Source organism: Elgaria multicarinata, chromosome 12 (genome assembly GCF_023053635.1).
Source record: "Elgaria multicarinata webbii isolate HBS135686 ecotype San Diego chromosome 12, rElgMul1.1.pri, whole genome shotgun sequence".
Classification (NCBI taxonomy): Eukaryota; Metazoa; Chordata; class Lepidosauria; order Squamata; family Anguidae; genus Elgaria; species Elgaria multicarinata.
Genome location: NC_086182.1, coordinates 31,921,115 through 31,939,412, shown reverse-complemented (window position 1 = coordinate 31,939,412; position 18,298 = coordinate 31,921,115). Strand labels below are relative to the sequence as shown.

Here is an 18,298-nt window from a genome sequence, read left to right as displayed (position 1 = left end):
TATCATCATCATCATCCTTTCTTGTTACAGCGCTTACAATCAACTTGTGATGAATACAAAGGAGTGGTTAAAGCATGTTTGGGGATACTCATGTGCTTTGGATCATGACTCAGTTGAAAATTCTAATCTGCTCTAGTGAATATGAATATAGAATTGCTGAGTAGAAGTAGCTTTGTTATATGGTTTTCTTGATGAATATAGAACAGAAGAGTGTAGCTTTGTTATATGGTGTGCTAGTGGGGAAATAGGGGTTGTGTTAACGTAGTTGTGCATCACATGAGTGGGACCTCCAACAACAGTTGCAGTGTGGACTACTCCTATTCAGGGTGCCAGCCGACCATGACCTTTTGCAGGATACTACTTTCTGTCCCCCATCCCACCAGACACTCCAACCCAGTGGGTAACCCTGCAGTAAACCAGCACTCGGGGTTCATATGGCATGTTCGCAACCTACAAACAGGCTGATGATAGGTTGTTTACAGAAAGTGGAAGCGGGAAGAGGCTCCCACTTGTGTCCGGCTAATCTAGCTTAATTAACCTAAGATTTGTCCTTATGTGCGAACCTGGTCAGTGTGTTTTGTGCAACCATTGGGCATGCTTACTCTTCATTGGGCAGTTTGGGGTTCCCTTATTTGTACTTCTGCAAACTTGTGTGTGCCCCCAAGCCTGCTGATGTTTCTGGCACTCAAAAGAATTGACTTTGCTATTCATATATATGATGTTCTCCTGTTTCGTCTGCAGTGAGACTCTCCAGGGGCAACGTCTCCTTAGAGAGCACTAGAGACCTATGATGTGTTTGCAATGTTTGCTTTATTTACAAACATAGAAGCAGTGGATGCTGAGCCACAATTTGCTACCCAGCTATTGGCTCTGCACCCTCAAGGGTAGCCTAGGTATTATATAAATATTCCTTCAGTCACAGTAGGGCTATCTTAGATAGGAACCATTCATCTCTCTGATGAATGTAATGTGCCAAGGGTTAAAAGATGGCCTCTTTGCCAAAGGGTGGCTACATGCTAGATTTACATTCCTTAATGGTGGACATCGTGTCCTGGCAGACAAAGGAAAAAACTTTCGACCAATAGAGCATCGAATGTAACCTATGACTCATTGAGATTGTGCACTTTAACTTGAAAATTGAATGTAACTTAATTTGCTAATCCAGAACTGACCAGTAGAAAGCTTAGAAAGAGACGAACACCCTCTTGCAGTCAGGGCCTATATGTACTGTGAGATTCCTTTGTTCTGGGTGCCTCCATTTTGTGGAACTGGAGAGCACCCCATACTGCAGTATCTGGAAGTAAATGGATTAAATGTATTCTCCAGCCTCATGTGTTTGATTGGCTACTAACGCGCCGGGGAATCGGGCCTTTAAATCCCTGGTTGAGGGACAACAGTAGGGTCAAAATCTTAGATGGGAACTAGACCCAAAGTTCCCAGAATATATTTGGCTCCAAAACTATATTATTTTACTGTGACTCTCTATCTCAAATGAAACTACTTGTGTGTGTGTGTGTGTGTGTGTGTGTGTGTGTGTGTGTGTGTTTAACTAGCTTTATACAAGGTAACATCACACTCCAGGATAGAAGGAGTCCTATCTTGTTCTGAGGGAAGGGTTCACAACTGTTAGAAAACATGTTCTTTCTCTTGTGGGCAAGACCGATTGAAGCCCTAAGGAATCAGCCAGCATACAAGAGTGGAGGCAAAACATAGATTTATTTAACTGCTTGCAAGCACGGTGCAGGGAGCAAGTAGCAGACCTGACAATAGACGCAGGGCGCGGTCACCTTTTATTTATTTATTTTATTTATTTAAGCATTTTTATGCCGCCATTCATAAATAAATAAATAAATAAATAAATAATAGGAGTCCTGTCTTGTTCTGAGTGAAGGGTTCACAACTGTTTGTTAAATCGTTTATTTCATATCCCAAATAAATAAATAAATAAATAAATAAATAATAGAAGGAGTCCTGTCTTGTTCTGAGGGAAGGGGTCACAACTGTTTGTTAAAACGTTTATTTCATATCCCAAATAAATAAATAAATAAAAATAGGAGTCCTGTCTTGTTCTGAGGGAAGGGTTCACAACTGTTTGTTAAAACGTTTATTTCATATCCCAAATAAATAAATAAATAAAAGGAGTCCTGTCTTGTTCTGAGGGAAGGATTCACAACTGTTTGTTAAAACGTTTATTTCATATCCCAAATAAATAAATAAATAAATAATAGGAGTCCTGTCTTGTTCTGAGGGAAGGGGTCACAACTGTTTGTTAAAACGTTTATTTCATATCCCAAATAAATAAATAATAATAATAATAATAGAAGGAGTCCTGTCTTGTTCTGAGGGAAGGGTTCACAACTGTTTGTTAAAAACGTGTATTTCATATCCCAAATATATAGCGCAAAGGGACTTTGCCCGGTTGCGCTGCTTCGACCTCTCCACCTCGGGACCTGAGGAGAAAAGGAAGATGCGCCTCCCCTCCCCCCACCCCACCTTTTCCATTCTCCCGCCAGAACTGCCTCAGCGCGAGACGACCGTTAACGGTCGCCTCACCGGCGGGTGGGGGGCGGGGGGCAGAAGGAGGGGAGTGAGGAGGCGCGCGCGCGATCCAACTGCCGCGTGCGTGCGTGCGTGCGTGTGTGTGCGCGCGCATGTTGTGCCGTCCTTCGTCTGCCTTTCTCACCTTCACCACACCGAGGAAGGTGTGTGAAGCGATGGAAGGACGGCGGAAAACCTTTCCAGGGCAATGAAAAACCTTTCTAGGTCATATGCACGCGCACACACATACACACACACACACGAGACAAGGCGAAGGCGTGGAGAGTTGGGACGTGGGGTTGTGGCCCTGCCAAACGTCAGAGAAAGGACGTATAGGGTTACGTGGCGCCTAATAGGAAAGTGTCTGTGAGGTGATGGGGAGAGCACACTCACACCCTCCCCTCCGTCTTTTCAGTTGTTGTTTATTCGTTCAGTCGCTTCCGACTCTTCCTTTTTAAAAAAAAAAAATATTTATTGACATTTTAATACCATTAACAGAAAAAAAACAATACATAGTACAAAAACTCAAAATAACATATCAAATATTCACGCTTAATCTATTCAACATAATCATACTCAACATAAAAGTGCATCCCCCACCTCGGGATCTCATTCCTGTTTCCAAAAACTCATAGTTTCTTCTGCTGGAGGTTTCCCACTTCCCTTAGAAAACACAAATACTAGGAACTTTTTCCAAATCCCCTCAAAATCATTCGTTTTTGCTATACCTCTTTTCACTTTAATGTTACATGTCAATTTATCATTAATAGCAACATCCCAAACTTCTTTATACCATTCTTCAATACAAAAATCACCTTTAGTCTTCCAGTTCCTAGCTATGATTAACCTTGCAGCTGTCAACAAATTCGTTGTCAATTCCTTAATTTCTTTACTACATTTAAAATCTTCTTGCAGTGAGAGTAATGCAACACTTGGTGTATCTTGTATTTTCATTCCCACAATCTCTTCCGACTCTTCCTGACTTCATGGACCAGCCCATGCCAGAGCTTTCTGTCGGCTGTTGCCACCCCTAGCTCCCCCAAGGTCAAGTCTGTCACCTCCAGAATATCATCCATCCATCTTAATAATAATAACAATAATAAATTTATTTCTTATCTGCCTCTCCCTTTGGATCGAGGCGGGGAACAACATTAGAACAGGAATCAATACACCTTAAAAAATCATGATTTAACATTGATCTGGATAGGCCTGCCGGAAAAGGCTAGTCTTTAAAGCTGCCTTAAAATCACACATAGTGATCTTGCCCTTGGTCGGCCCCTCTTCCTTTTGCCTTCCACTTTCCCTAGCATCAGCCTCTTCTCCAGGGTCTCCTGTCTTCTCATTATGTGGCCAAAGTACTTCAGTTTTGCCTTTAATACCATTCCCTCAAGTGAGCAGTCTGGCTTTATTTCCTGGAGTATGGACTGGTTGGATCTTCTTGCAGTCCAAGGCACTCTCAGAACTTTCCTCCAACACCACAGTTCAAAAGCATCTATCTTCCTTCGCTCAGCTTTTCAGTACCAAACGCATAAGGACATATTAAAAGTCAAAGAGTATTCATTGGGCAAGGTGTAAGTTGGCTAAGAAGAGTCATCCCTCCCCACCCCCCCTTTTCAGGCTTGTTCCAAGTAAAGGGTGCAAAGAAGTTTTTTGGGGGTTGTTATTAAAACTTTCCCCCTTTTTATGTGGTTTGCGCAGGGCAGGGTGTGGGTGTGTTGAAGATCAATTTTTTGAAAAGGGGATCTTCTGCTCTTCTTTACAAATCCGCGGTATTGAGAAATAAGGGACATCCCTTTGCTTTGTGGTTGGGCGAAAATGAATACAAAAGCCAGAACTTGGGAGATAGCAAAAAATAGGGGAAGTGGAGGAGGGGGGGAATAGTAGTGGTTTTAAAGAAATCCTAAGATTGGTAGGGATTATATTGTATTTTGTATTTGGGTTTTTAAATTGTTGGTTGCTTTATTATGTTCCTCATGGTTTTGATTTTTGTGAACCGCCCAGAGAGCTTCAGCTATTGGGCGGTATAAAAATGTAATAAATAAATAAATAAATGGCTGGTGCTGGACTGTAAGCAACATTTTCCAGAATTTGCCACAAAGATGGCAAGAGTTGGGTTACACGTCACGAAAATATAGACAGTCAAAGCCACAGGGCTCAAATAGTTGTTTGAAAATGCACAAGGAAAAAAAGTATCCTGCTGCTGCTTTTGGAGATATCCTCCTCTTTCAAGGGATGTCAGCACTTTTTACATGCTCGTCTGAATGCATTGAGGAATGGAGTGAGATTGTACCCGCTCATGGCCATCAATACCATTATCTACACCAGTGGTTCCCAACCACCAGTGGTTGCCTCTTAATGTCCCCCCTATTGCATAGGGGGGTCGTTAAGAGGCAAGGGGGTGGCAGGGGGGCGCTAAGAGGCAAAGGGGCGGCAGGGGGGCACTCGAGGTGGTCTTTTCCGAGAAGCCCCTCTCCAGAAGGTCTTAAAACCCAGGGACATTTTTATGGGAGAAGGTAGTTTGGTCCGAAGCCATATAGGGGAAGAATCCACACATGTATTAATACCGTTTAAGAAGAGTCCTTTTAATGGTGAATTGAAATGTTTCAAAAGCACCAAAACGCTAAACAACTTGGACCAGGATACCTGAGAGAGCGCCTTCTCGCTTACCAACCTGCCCGGTCACTGAGGTCATCTGGGGGCCTGCTCCTGATGGTTCCACATACGGTAGATCCGTCCTCCGATTGGAATCCACCAGGGGCAGAGCCTTCAGCGTGGTGGCGCCCCTCCTGTGGAATTCCCTGCCTCTGAAGGTACACCTTGTACACCTTTTGGCGCCTCCTGAAAACATCTTTATTCCAAGAAGCCTTTCCTTAATATGCAGCCTTGAATCTCTGTTTTTGCTTCTTTTAAATTTTGTTTTAACTGTTTTATTCTGTTTTTATTTTCATTTTATCTTGTACACCGCTCCGAAATTTTTCAATGGGGAGCGGTATATAAATATTCTAAATAAATAATGAAGAGCCACACTGGCTGCAAAACAGAGGCGTTCGCTCTCTTTTCCCTCCCTCCTTTGGCAAACCTGTGGCGGGTGTTTCCCATTTCATTCTTAGCTCCTCAGCTCAGCTGCTCAGCTGGGGCGCCCAGACCAGCAGGATCCAGAGGAGTGCGGCCCCTTTAAATGAGAAGCACCTGCCCCAGGCTTGCCGAGGGAGGGAGGGAAAAGAGAGCGAATGCGTCTGTTTGCAGGTGGGGCACACCAAGCAGGGTATGTCTCTATTAGCGTTTTGGTGCTTTTGAAACATTTCAATTCACCATTAAAAGGACTCTTCTTAAACAGTATTAATAGATGCGTAGATTGAGGAGGGGGCACTGGGCATGAGGTTGTGGAACCAAGGGGGCAGTTAGCTGAAAAAGTTTGGGAACCACTGATCTACACTCTTGAAAGAGCCCACATGCATACAAACTATGTGTGTGTGTGGCCTATATCTGCATGACCACAGACCCTGCCTCCGGGCTCATCTATACCAAGCAGGATATTCCACTATGAAAGCGGCATATAAAAGACAGGAGCCACACTACTGCTTTATAGTGGTATTGAAGTGAACTGACAACTGTTGGGGCCCATGACACATCTACACTAAGTGGGATATAACACTATAAAAGCGGTATATGGTATGTGACAATGGGCCCCAATTGTCAGTGCACTTCAATACTGCTATAAAGCAATTGAGTGGATCCTGCCTTTTATAAACTGCTTTCATACCGCTTTCATAGTGGAATAACCTGCTTGGTGTAGATGAGCCCTGTGCAAAACGTTCCCCAATCACATAGATAAAGGATATACATGTACAGTGTCACACTTCTATTAAATGGGTCTGAACGATGGAGGCAAGGCAGCTGCTGCAATCCTAATCCCCCCTCCACTGTACGTATGTTCAGATGAACATATGAAAGTGCTGTAGCGTTTAGAGTTAGATCTCATTATCAGTATTGATAGGTTAAATAAACTTGCTCAGCCCTATTTCAAAATAAGGTTTGTTTCATTGTTTCCTGCGATTGTTTTTTTTTTTTCTTGATTTCGGACTTCTCCGTAGTTCAAACTGTAAGTATTTCCAGTTTGGGGGGATTCTAGAAAACACTCATGCAACTGGTGCCATTAATGTAACAAAATAATCATGACTGCTATATACTGTCCTTGATTGCTCACATAATGGGATAGATAGTCATTTTTAATACATTTCTCTGTTCCTACTATACAAGTTATTTTGTCACCTTTTTCTAAAACTTCTGTTTCAGTTTTTGGGGAGTGAGTGTACTTTATGTTTTTAGTTTTTGTGAACTGCTTGGAGAGCTTATGCTATTGGGCGGTATAGAAATGCAGTAAATAAACAAATAAACAAACATGCTGCTGCATTTTTTTTAAATCAGGTAACTGGTAAGAGCGGGAATACTGCTTCTCCCTATGGAGGGAGTTCGTTGTCCAGCTGAGAGTCAATGTGAGATGGACAAGCGGGTAAGATTAAAAAAAAACCCACGCGTTTATTATGCAATTGTCTCAAGTCCATACAAGCGAGGGAGTATGAGCCCTGTTCTGTGGTTACAGCAGTTATTTTATACACATTAGATCTTTCAAGGCTCAATGTCGTTGCTATTCTTTTCAAGGCATGGCGGTGTGCAAGTTTTCTCAGTAGAGAATGATACTTCTAGCTTTTGCTTATGTCTGTGTACTTCAAGGACTTAGTAAATTTCCCACATAACAATGACAAGTAACCCAGTAAAATCTGATGAAAATAGAAGTAAGTGTAAAAATGAAGGGAAGGTGAGAGCTAGCCAGTGTTTTTATTTTTAAAAATTACAGCTATTGCCATTTCAGTTTTGGTTGTTTGGTTGTTTTTAAGCCTCTGAGGCATATACAGATACAAATATATGTGGGTGTGGAGTTCTGTGTGCACAGGATGAAAAGATTATTCCAGTGTTTTGCTGTTTGTTTTCCATTTGTAGAACAAAGTTTCAGAGAAAACACAGTTGTCTCCTTTTGAAAAAACAGACTTGTCTCTTTCTGAAAGCTCCCAGTCACTTCATAAAACTGAAGCTGTGGAAAAAGTTTTAAATGGTGATGCTTTAAAAATAATATCAACCATCCTTATCTATATTACAATTGACACATGCCTCTTTGTTTTAATTAAAACACATTTATATTAACAGATACAAGCAAAGAAATCAATGCTCTGTTATCAAAATATGCTAATATTTTAAGGCAAGTATACTATTTTATTTATTTTATTTCCAGCATTTATACCCATAAGGTAAACTGATATTTTGATATTTTCAAAATTGTATTTATGTCACTTTTATTCATTAAAAAGCAAAACAGATGAACTATTTGTTTCTCATTTTTTAAAAAACACACACACTTTCAGTGGAATAACTGCTGTATTTGAGATTTATGATATGTGGCAGTATAGTTTCAGGAATGAATTCTTCAGTTCAGTGTGTTCTGATTTTGCACTTGGTACATGGACATAACATTGAGAAAATATACTGCTCTGTTTGCTTTTTAACAGCCAACTACTTGATTGTTGAAATGCTTGCAAACTGAGTAGGTATCAGCAAATTCAGTAGAAATTAAAAATCTACAGATACCTATTTTAACTCTAGGTGTTCTCTGTTTTTTTGTAAATAAAGTGAGAGAGCAGCGATGGATGCATCGTTTGTAGAGGAGCTTCAAGGAATCCTGAAAGAAGCTTCTTCTGTAGAACATCACTTGAAATTAAAAAGGGAGAATCTAAGGCACAGGTTTGCAGCGATTGCAGGCCCTCTACAAAGTGAAAATGGACTATCTAACAAATCTAACTGAAATCTATGGCACAGGCTGCATGTTTACAGTTGTATACCTGAGAATGGAACACTCTTTTATCTGCCTTGATTCTTCAATTGATTTACGTTATCCAACCCTTTTCAAAGCAGCATAGTGTTATTTAAAAACAGAATCAGTAGCTACAATAAAATCGTAATTAGGGTATTTGATTTAGGGAAGTTACTTGGGATTGGGTTTCTTCTAGTAGTCACATGCCTATAAGAGGTTTTTGTTTTTTTTTTAAAAAAAGTTTGGTTGTAGATTTTTCTCTGACCAGTAGTGATAATCTCATATATTAGGACAGAATGGAGAGAATTCTGGTATATTTAAATAGAATGTGCAGTAAAAAAGAGGGATGAAAGAGTTATGTACATTACACAGTTTGATTCTAAATATTATCAACAAAATGATTTATTTTGACTGATGCTTCCATTCTGTGGGCACAACCACATATTGAGCACTTTTGCCTCATTTGCTTTCAGTAGAAGAGAGTTATGTACATGCATTTGTTACATTGAATCTTTGTACAGTGTTTCACTTTGGATGGTTTGAGCTTAATACATTTTGATAAATCCACATTTAAGACTAAATACCTGTCACATCTTAATAGTTTTTAAAATGCTGATTTTTCTTCCTGTATATTTTATTATTTTGTATTTTTTGTTACCAGTTTATAGAATTTGGAAGGGGGGACTCAGCCGTTGAAAAGAAAATAGAAAGGAAACAAGAGTTTTCTAAACAATTGTCTTGTTTTACTTCTGCATACTATTTGCCAGATTTGCTTGTCCCCAAATAAAATCATGTTTTCTTAATTATCTTCAAAACTGGTCTCTAAAAATGGGGAAATTATTTTATGCAATATGTAGGGATATATTATTAAACCACAAGTGGTTATTTCCATCTGTCACACTGCCTAAAACCTGTTTATCATTGTCATTTAGAAATATAATTCCTGAAGGATCTGACTATCACTTTTCCTTCCGTAATCCGCTTTCCTATTTTAGTGGGTGAGGTTTGAATTGAAGATTAATTGGGATTAAAACTGCCACATCTGACCAGTAGATCTTAGCTGGTAATTACTTTTTCCATTTAAACTTTTCCATCGTATTGTTTAACCTGCAGCTTTACTAAATAGAAACAGTTGTTGACTGGCTCAAAAACTTCACATCCCAGCAGATTACAATACTCTCTAATAAGGCCTCTAGCTCCTGCTGACTCATGGTTTATTTAACTCATGGGTTGTTGATTTCTGGTTTGTCATGATGTACGAATCCAGCCACACTAACAAACCATAGTTTGTTAACCATAAACAACCCAAAAAGAGTTGTTAGGGTTGTGGGGTTGTATAAATCATGGGTTGTCTGCACTCACAAAACGTGACAAGTCAGAGTATGGGTTGACTATGGTTTGAGAGTGGCTTATAATTGAACCATGACTTGTTGATTTGTGGGTTGTTGTATTGTGTGAAGTGGTAAAAAAAACCCCAAAAAACTGATTGCACTACATGCCAGTACTACAGTGCCACTAAGACTTTTGTGATATAGGGAAGAGTGGGTGCAGGAGGAGGGAAACAACCAACTGACTCAGGGACTGAGAAACCACAATTTGTTCAATCATTTGCCTGACAAACCCTGGCTAGGGCAACAAGCCATGGTTTAAACAAACCATGAGTAGCATTATGTGTGAACCAGGCCATTGTGGCTACTCTGACCATTAGCAAAAAATTCCCACAGTTGTTGCATGACAGTTGGGTTTTTCAGTATCCTGGCTCTCAGTTATCCCTTGGATTCTTAGATTTGGTAAGCAGTATCTGGCATTTTGGTTGGGGAGCAATTGTAATTTTGTGGCAGAATTATTGAAAAAAATGTGTGATTGGTTTGATTTGATCAAAACTACCTTTAGATATATAATTTCCATTGTTTTAACTCTACGGTGTGTGGCATGTAATTTTGATGATGTCATCAAGATGGCCACTATTAAAATTCACAAAGTCATGAATATCTCTTTAAATAGTGGATGGATTTTAATTTATGTTTGACGACAAGGAAGACAGTTGTATTTTATTGGAGACCCTCATTTTGTCACAGGGAGAATCCTAAAAATGAATTGACGACTCATGCTGACCCCACTTCAACCCTGATGGATCCATGTCGTCCTTTGCTGCAGCTGTTGTTGAAAATGAAAAAGAGAGTGAACTGGGCCCACTGCATAACTCTGCCAATTCTGTCTTGCACTGGCAGCTCAGGGAGGGGGCAGAGACTTTCTAGAAAAATCTGGAGGGAGCTTGAACCCTGTTTTCCCCCCCCCACCTCCCCCCATTTACACCCTTGCCCCTCTAAATCAAGACTGATTCCAAATTTCTTTGAAGTTTACCTTACGTTAGCTAGGAAGAGGCAGCAATAGCAGCCTAGTGTCTGGACTGGACTACTTGCCCCACTAAAAAAATAAAAGGAAAATTAACTAGAAAGTAAAGCTTACTTCCTTACTAATTTCCACAAGATGAACATTTGAACTTTTTTGAGACAACTCACAGTAAGATTTTTTTATTTGAAATAATTAACCGATAGCAAATTTCATTAGGAGATTCTATTTATATATCACTCTGAAATCATTTGAAATGTGCTAGTCCTTTTTTTCTTGCTAAAGGAGAATGATTCTTTCATCAGTGTGCCCTTCATGCAGAGAGGGAACACGGTAGCCTGTTCTTGTATAAAATACTGGTATCACCGCTTCTGTCAGCTTTGTGCAACCTCATCCCTGCTCCCTGTGCAGAAAAGGCTGAGCCAAGCTTTTATTCTGAAATGATGTGTTCAGCCAGCCTGCTCTGTTTCCCCATCAGTTCCAGATTCATTGTGCCATCTTTGGCATAGACAATTTACGCAGATTATTTGGGATCTGCTGCCTTTATTTGTGTTCCACATCACAGAGATGCTTTCCCATATCCTTTTGTTCATCAGCCTCCTGTTTAAGAATTTGGCTCATTTTCTTTGGTCTGTGCTCCGATATATCCCAGGTAAGATTTCCATTTTCTCCCCGTCTCCTGCTAGGAATTGTTTTTAAACAAAACTGTTGGATGGACTGGATGTAGAGGTCTCTCTGGGGTAGTGCATGTTATGCGAAAGATCCAGATATTCTTCAGAGGGCATGTACTGATTATATCTGATTCTTTAATTCAGAAAATGCAGATTTGTGACTGGGATGTCATTTGTAAACAGCTGCCAACAGCGATCTCTGCAGCCAGGCTGCTAGACTGTTTTATAAGGGTGTAGCTGTTCAAAACACATAACACTCAACTAATACTATTATCTATACTCCTGTAATGGATTTTAATATGTTTAATGAATTTTAATCTACTGTTTTATGTTATAGTGCCTGACACTAACAACTGTGGTAGAATTTCTAAGATGGGACTTGTAGTTGAAGTTTCTGGGATGTTGCACAGAAAAGGGGCCTCTCCAAGCTAGAGAAATGTGTGTTGCTGTGGCAATGAAGGACATAATGGTTTTATGGCCTGATAAGGAAGACAGGAGTCTCTCAAGAAACTCAACCATTAGTATATACCTTCATACTAAGATGCAAGGGGGCTGGGGTTCGGGGTAGGATGAGTAGCTGTTTGTATGGCATTATAAATAGAGAGCTTTGAGGCGGAGTTCAGTCTCCCTCCAGACGTTGGACAGGAGCTCCGCTGCGGTGGTGTATCTGACTTGCTAATTAAAGCGCTTTTGCTTGTGAATGCTGCCTGAGAGTCGTGTCGGTGTTTTGGCCAGCATATTGTAAATCCATGACACTCCACATCACAGAAGTCTGAAAATATCAGGACAAATACCTTAAGGAGTGATCTGTCAAAAGCATGTGTAATGCATTTCTCATTGGAATCACAGGGGATGAATTCAGGGGTTTCTGTAGTTGCCTTATTATCCAAGGGCTATGCTGAAAGTACTGGGGACAGATTTCTCAACCAAATGTGTCTTTTTGTTGATGAGTTCTGATGTGAAATTGCTGCCTGCTGTCAGATTTTTGTCAGGATGGAGAGAGAAAGCGATTATGGAATTATCCATGGATAGTGAATTCAGCTTGCCTGCTCAGAGCAAGCTTTGGTGCTATTATGTAAGTGTCCACTACTACTATTGTTGCAAGCTTAAATAAGGACAAATGCCTGCTTTGAGCAATATATATATTTTCCTCTATATTGTTTTGCCTGATTCTACTTCAGCATCAGTGTAATGTTTTTTGAGATCAAGAACTCGGCAATATTATTTACATTGGAGATAAGGAACATTTAATCATAAAAATGATCTAAAAAGTGAGTCTTCACCAAGTTATTTTTTTCTTTAGTTTTCACCCTTTCGGGGAAACTTGCTGTTTCATCTTTTTGTATATTTGGATCACCAAAACAAACAAAAACAATGCATACACGGAAACACTGCTGGAAAGCTATAACTATCATATGTTACAAATTTTTGAAACAAATGAGTTTCTGGAAGTTGTTGAAACTTTTCTTTTCTCTTATAAAATGCCCCTCCTCCAAACTCTAGTCATGCAAACATTCTCAGTTTTTATACCTAAAGTGAATCTCCAGTTTTGCTACTATAAGGACTACTATATTTTTCTTTACTTCTGCTATCTCCATTACAAGGTTGTATTCTGATTAATGCTAGAGATAAATCTGGCCTTTATATTTTCAAAGGTCATTGCTTCTTTGTCATAATATGCTTTGGTGTAATCTGAAATCTTTTGCACTGGGCACAAACCAAATCACTCTGCGAATTGCTTCCTAATTATTCTCAGTATTGTAGACAAGCCTTCTACCATGTCCTTTATCAACAACGTGTTTTTCACTCCCACCTGTTTCTTGTTTAACATTCAGACTGAGGAAAAGTTCAGTAAAACTTGCTCACTTCTTTGTAACATTTAGCTGATCCTAATAAAGGTATTATGCTACTATTGCTTCTTGGATTTATTCCAAATTAAGATACATAACAAAAAGGTATACTTTAGAAATCTGAAGATTGGATGAATTGTGGCAAGCATATTACTGTCTTATTACTGATATTTGTAAGCCACTCTGAAATCAATGGGACCAACAATTAAATCAATGGCTAATTTAAGTCCCATTGATTTCAATGGGTCTACTTTAAATATGTCTAAATCAGGATCCAACCCATTATTTAAAACCTGTGGGAGAAGAATGCCCAATTTAAATGCAAAGTTGCAAATCTGAAATATATTGTTCTGAAATCTTTCGAAGTATCTTGTATGGTTTATTAGATTATATTGGCAGCTTCACCTCCCATCATTATTCATGGTATCATATTTTCTGCTTTAAAGATATTTCTCCAGAGCTTAGCTGCTGAAGGAATAATTGCTTTAACCCTGCAAGTGGATTTTTTTCTCCAAGCTTCTTGATCCTTAAAGATATAAGAAGGGATTTCACCGTTGTTCTCTGTTGGAGCAATGTGTGCTTGGCGATTGAACTAGCCTAGGCTGCACTCAACAAGACAATTATGCATTGAGGCTGCTATGACTCTGTTCATAAAAGAAAGTGATAATTGCAAAGAAATAAGAATTCATGCCATAGAGGGTGAGGGTGCTTTTGAAAACAAGAAAGCAAAATGATGAAGTTATATAATTTCACACATACTGTTGGACTAACTCCAGCGAAATATGTCAAACCTAAAAAAACTCTGGTCCCAATCTGGAGAAATTTTAAAATCCCATGTTTAAGTGTCACGAATGGCACATTAGTTGCAACTCACATACTCTGGACTGGGTCTTTTAACTTTAATTCCTTTAGCTATCTATGCCAGGAATGTTAAAGCTGCATCCTCCCAATCCATCATGCTTGTACCAAAAGGTGCTCTGGATTCAGGGCATTAGATCGGATTTTGGCAGGAGCTAATTGTACTTGCAGAGGAGAAGACTTTGAAGAGATAATTGCTTTAACTCTTTAGCTACTCAGTCACATAAGTGGTCTCTCTCTCTCTCTCTCTCTCTCTCTGTGTGTTTGTGTGTGTGTGTGTGTGTGTGATGTTGTATGTTTATATGTACTGTATATATAATTTCTAGGCCACCCATCAGTAAAACCTCTCAGGCTGATATACAATCAATAATAACTGATCTAGAAAAATAGTTGTTTTTGTTTTAATTAAGGAGTAAAGGATATTTACCAACTCTTAGCTTCAAGCACAAGACACCATTTTCTTACTTGTCCAGGTGAGGAGAGACAAATTGGATTTTTTGTGAACCGCCCAGAGAGCTTCGGCTATTGGGTGGTATAAAAATGTAATAAATAAATAATAAATAAATTAGGAGGTCATGCTTTTCTTCTGTATGTGTCTTCATGAAAGGACAGTATTCCATACTTCTTTGCCTCCCCAAATTCATTCAGTATTGTATGAATCCCCAGAGTTCTCTTCAGCTTCCACTCTCAAAAGCCATCATGTTCTATATGATGTAAGATTATATTGCTTACGGGAGGGACCAGAGTGCTGTAGTTGAGGCTCTGCTTTGCATACAGAAGGTCCTCGGTTTGATCCCCAGCATCTCCAAGCAGGGTTAGGAAAGAATCCTCCTTGAAAACCTGGAGAGCTGCTGCCAGTCAGTGTTGACAATACTGGGCTAGATGGACCAAGGGTCTGACTCTGTGTGAGGCAGCTTCTTATATTCCTATGTACCTATCTCTTAACGGCAGGACTAAGTTAGCTCTTCTATCCATAGAAGTCATCATTAGGATGTCCTTGGACTCAGCCTCTAGGATTGGGGAAACAGTGCATGGAATTAAACTAATTCTTAATTGCCTTGTGATATTTTCATATGACTTCCCCTGAAGCAACTGGTATTGGAACAAAGAAGGTTCAAAGTCCTGCTGTAGAGTAAAAGGAGAAATTATTTAAGGACAAATAAATCAAATAGTGGAGAGAATTAGGGACGGAAGAGAACAATGGTTAAGCCTGCCATAAAATAACATTACCTCAGGAGCTAGATTACCAGAGTGACAAAAGACATCACTGAAGGATTTAAGCTTTAATGACAAGAGTTAATGGTTGTTAAGATAGCATGGGCGTACTATAAATGTACTTATCAGAATTAAGAACCTTGGAATGAGTTACGTATATGATGAGAAATGTAAATTAACAATAATTATGGAGATTTCCTCCTTGGAATGAAATGGTGAGTGCCCAGTAACGCACGTACAATAAAACGCTCATCTGATCATGCCCTTTGACATACATTAATCCATTCGCTCTTGTACAAATCCAATTTTTAGAATGGTTTCCCACTGTTGTAAGTGTGTTGAATTGAAAGCATAATATGAACTATAACGCTGATAACACTTGGGTTGTACACAATGCTGGGTGGGGCTCGAGGCGAAAGGGCCAGGGCCAAAATACCAGCCTATTTTGGCTTAAAGCTCTTTCTGCCAGTAGCTGAGCCTTATAAGAGGCATTTCAACCTTTTAGAATGGGGGGGAAACTACACAAAAGCTGGGAAATCATGAAATGATTGGCAGTCGGGAGAAAGGGGATGAGGCAGAGGGAGGGATATGGCCACCTAGGAAACTCTAGACAGCCAGATTGGGACCCCAAGAGCATGGGATTTGGCCCCTAAGCCTGAGGTTCCTCACCCCTTCCCTAAGGACAAGCCATGTCTGTTGTTAGTACCGCTAACATAGTTGCCAAAATGCCCTGTTTGCTGACCTCTTGCATTCTCTCCACAGTTTTAGAGAGCCTGGTGTTGCACCAGAAACAGCAGCCAGTCACCTTTAGCCACCGGAAGGGCTTGGAATGTATATCACCATTTTTCTCCAGTGTGGAAGAAACTCCTCAAGTTATCCCAACAAAGGCAGAAGGGCAGGTCCCCAAATGGCTCAAGGGCAAGCTGCTGAGGAATGGGCCGGGGAAGTTTGAGTTCGGAAAAGATAAGTAAGGATTGTTTGGCTTGTTGTTGTTGTTGTTGTTGTTGTTGTTTTATTGTTGTATGCTTTGTTGATCATTAATTAATTCTCTACTTAGGGTAGTCAACTTGTGGCCCTCAAGATGTTTTGGCCTACAACTCCCGTAGCCCTTCATCACTGGCTATGCTGACGAGGGCTAACAGGAGTTATAGGCCATCTGGAGGACCACAAGTTGCCCAGCCCTGTTTAAGATAGTGGGTTATTTTACATGAGTCTATTAATCTGGTGAATCTACTTTCAGTTTCGTCACAGCATTGAGTTTGGAGCACTAAACAAGAAGAGTTCCTTTCCTGCTTTTTTGCTACATAATTTCTAATTGGCACTGTGGTATAGCAGAGTAGTACAAATAAGCAAGTGGAAACAGTGTTTTCTTTCACCATCAGAAAGAATGCTCTTAAAAAAACCCTCTGCTCTTAAAAAAACTTACCGATAGTACTGTTTACAAACAGAAGCGAAACTGGAGAGTCATGATGCCGTCTAAAGAACCTGTAAACAACCATGCATGATGAGCTCGCAATAAATGCCTTGTGTAGAAAAGCTCAAAGACTGCAGCTCTTTCTGGCTCAGGCCCATAGAAGCTATCCAAAAAAAAAGTGATAAGCCACATGTTAATAGTTCTACCATATGTATGGTAGTCAGTTGTATCCTAGGAAGAAAAGAACCATAGTTTGTGAAGGACCACCAAATATTGCCATGGGGGATCTGTGAAGTGGCATTTAAAAAGGCTGGTGCACAGGGCATTTTGGCAACTATGTTAGCGGTACTAACAACAGACATGGCTTGTCCTTAGGGAAGGGGTGAGGAACCTCAGGCTTGGGGGCCAAATCCCATGCTCTTGGGGTCCCAATCTGGCTCTCTAGAGTTTCCTAGGTGGCCATATCCCTCCCTCTGCCTCATCCCCTTTCTCCCGACTGCCAATCATTTCATGATTTCCCAGCTTTTGTGTAGTTTCCCCCCCATTCTAAAAGGTTGAAATGCCTCTTACAAGGCTTAGCTACTGGCAGAAAGAGCTTTAAGCCAAAATAGGCTGGTATTTTGGCCCTGGCCCTTTCGCCTCGAGCCCCACCCAGCATTGGGGTGGGGAGAACTTTTCCCAAACTGAATTTGGCCCCCATGATGAAAGATGTTTCCGCCTGCCTTAGAGCTTAGAAAATGCATTTGCTCTTCTCTCCCCACAGTCTCCCTGCCCCCAATTTGTCTAGGTGGAGGGAATAAGAAGAAAAGCAAGCTTCTCTCCTTAAAAAACTCCCAATTTAAACTTGTATTCACAAGTTTGGGAGATGTATTTCTCTTTTTTGCTTGGAAAGAGAACAGACGGGTGTGCCCTCAACAAAGCCCATTGTAGAAAGCAGCATGCTTCTGATCTTGCCTTTACTTCATGGTATAATTTATTTGGGCATTGCTTCATGTATACTTTTCATCATCTGTAATGAGCTGTATGGGTGTGCTTGGATGCTTAAAAATTGACAGGCGTTGAGCCTGGGAAAAGGAAAGTGGGAGTCTAGATAGCTCACTTCCTTCTTCTTCATTTGGGTTTCTCTTCTCCCTTCAAAGGTTTAACCACTGGTTTGATGGCATGGCTCTGCTGCACCAGTTTGAGATTGAGGATGGGGTTGTGAAATACAGCAGCAAGTTCCTACGGAGCAATTCCTATGTCACTAACAGCAAGAATAACCGGATCATGGTTTCTGAATTTGGAACCACAACTTTGCCAGACCCTTGCAAGACCATTTTTGAGCGTTTCATGTCAAGATTTGAAATGCCAAGTAAGTATCTTTCTAAGATCAGCTCCACCCTCATCCTGCATTTGATGCTGGTGTTTTTCTTGAGAAATGCTGAAGGAATATTGTACAGCTATTTCTCTTGCAGGGAGCTGGAGATGGTCCAGGTCAGGTCATACAAACCTGACCTGACCCGGACCATATTTTCATTGCCTGCCCTTGAGCTCC

General features: G+C 40.3%; 3 protein-coding genes across 4 annotated transcripts in view; 2 read left to right on the top strand and 1 right to left on the bottom strand.

The window, feature by feature from the left end:
- Positions 1-14,582, bottom strand: part of LOC134407536 (interleukin-18-like) — a 30,635-nt gene extending 16,053 nt beyond the window's left edge. Inside the window, exon 1 of the mRNA XM_063139391.1 lies at positions 14,563-14,582. The gene's annotated coding sequence lies outside the window, so the exon portion shown is untranslated. The remainder of the gene's footprint in view (positions 1-14,562) is intronic.
- Positions 1-18,298, top strand: part of BCO2 (beta-carotene oxygenase 2) — a 67,548-nt gene that overhangs the window by 37,731 nt on the left and 11,519 nt on the right. Inside the window, exons 1-3 of one of the 2 annotated variants that reach the window (XM_063139387.1) lie at positions 11,190-11,408; positions 16,113-16,317; positions 17,904-18,115. In XM_063139387.1, coding sequence (XP_062995457.1) covers positions 11,324-11,408; positions 16,113-16,317; positions 17,904-18,115 — 502 coding nt within the window. In that variant the 5' untranslated portion in view covers positions 11,190-11,323. Of the gene's footprint in view, positions 1-11,189; positions 11,409-16,112; positions 16,318-17,903; positions 18,116-18,298 lie in introns of those variants that run through there. The other variant, XM_063139386.1, reaches the window with a different exon arrangement.
- Positions 7,040-8,589, top strand: TEX12 (testis expressed 12). Its single transcript, XM_063139428.1, has 4 exons — positions 7,040-7,051; positions 7,540-7,651; positions 7,744-7,795; positions 8,224-8,589. The coding sequence occupies exons 1-4, from the start codon at positions 7,040-7,042 to the stop codon at positions 8,393-8,395; spliced, it is 348 nt and encodes a 115-aa protein (XP_062995498.1). The 3' UTR covers positions 8,396-8,589.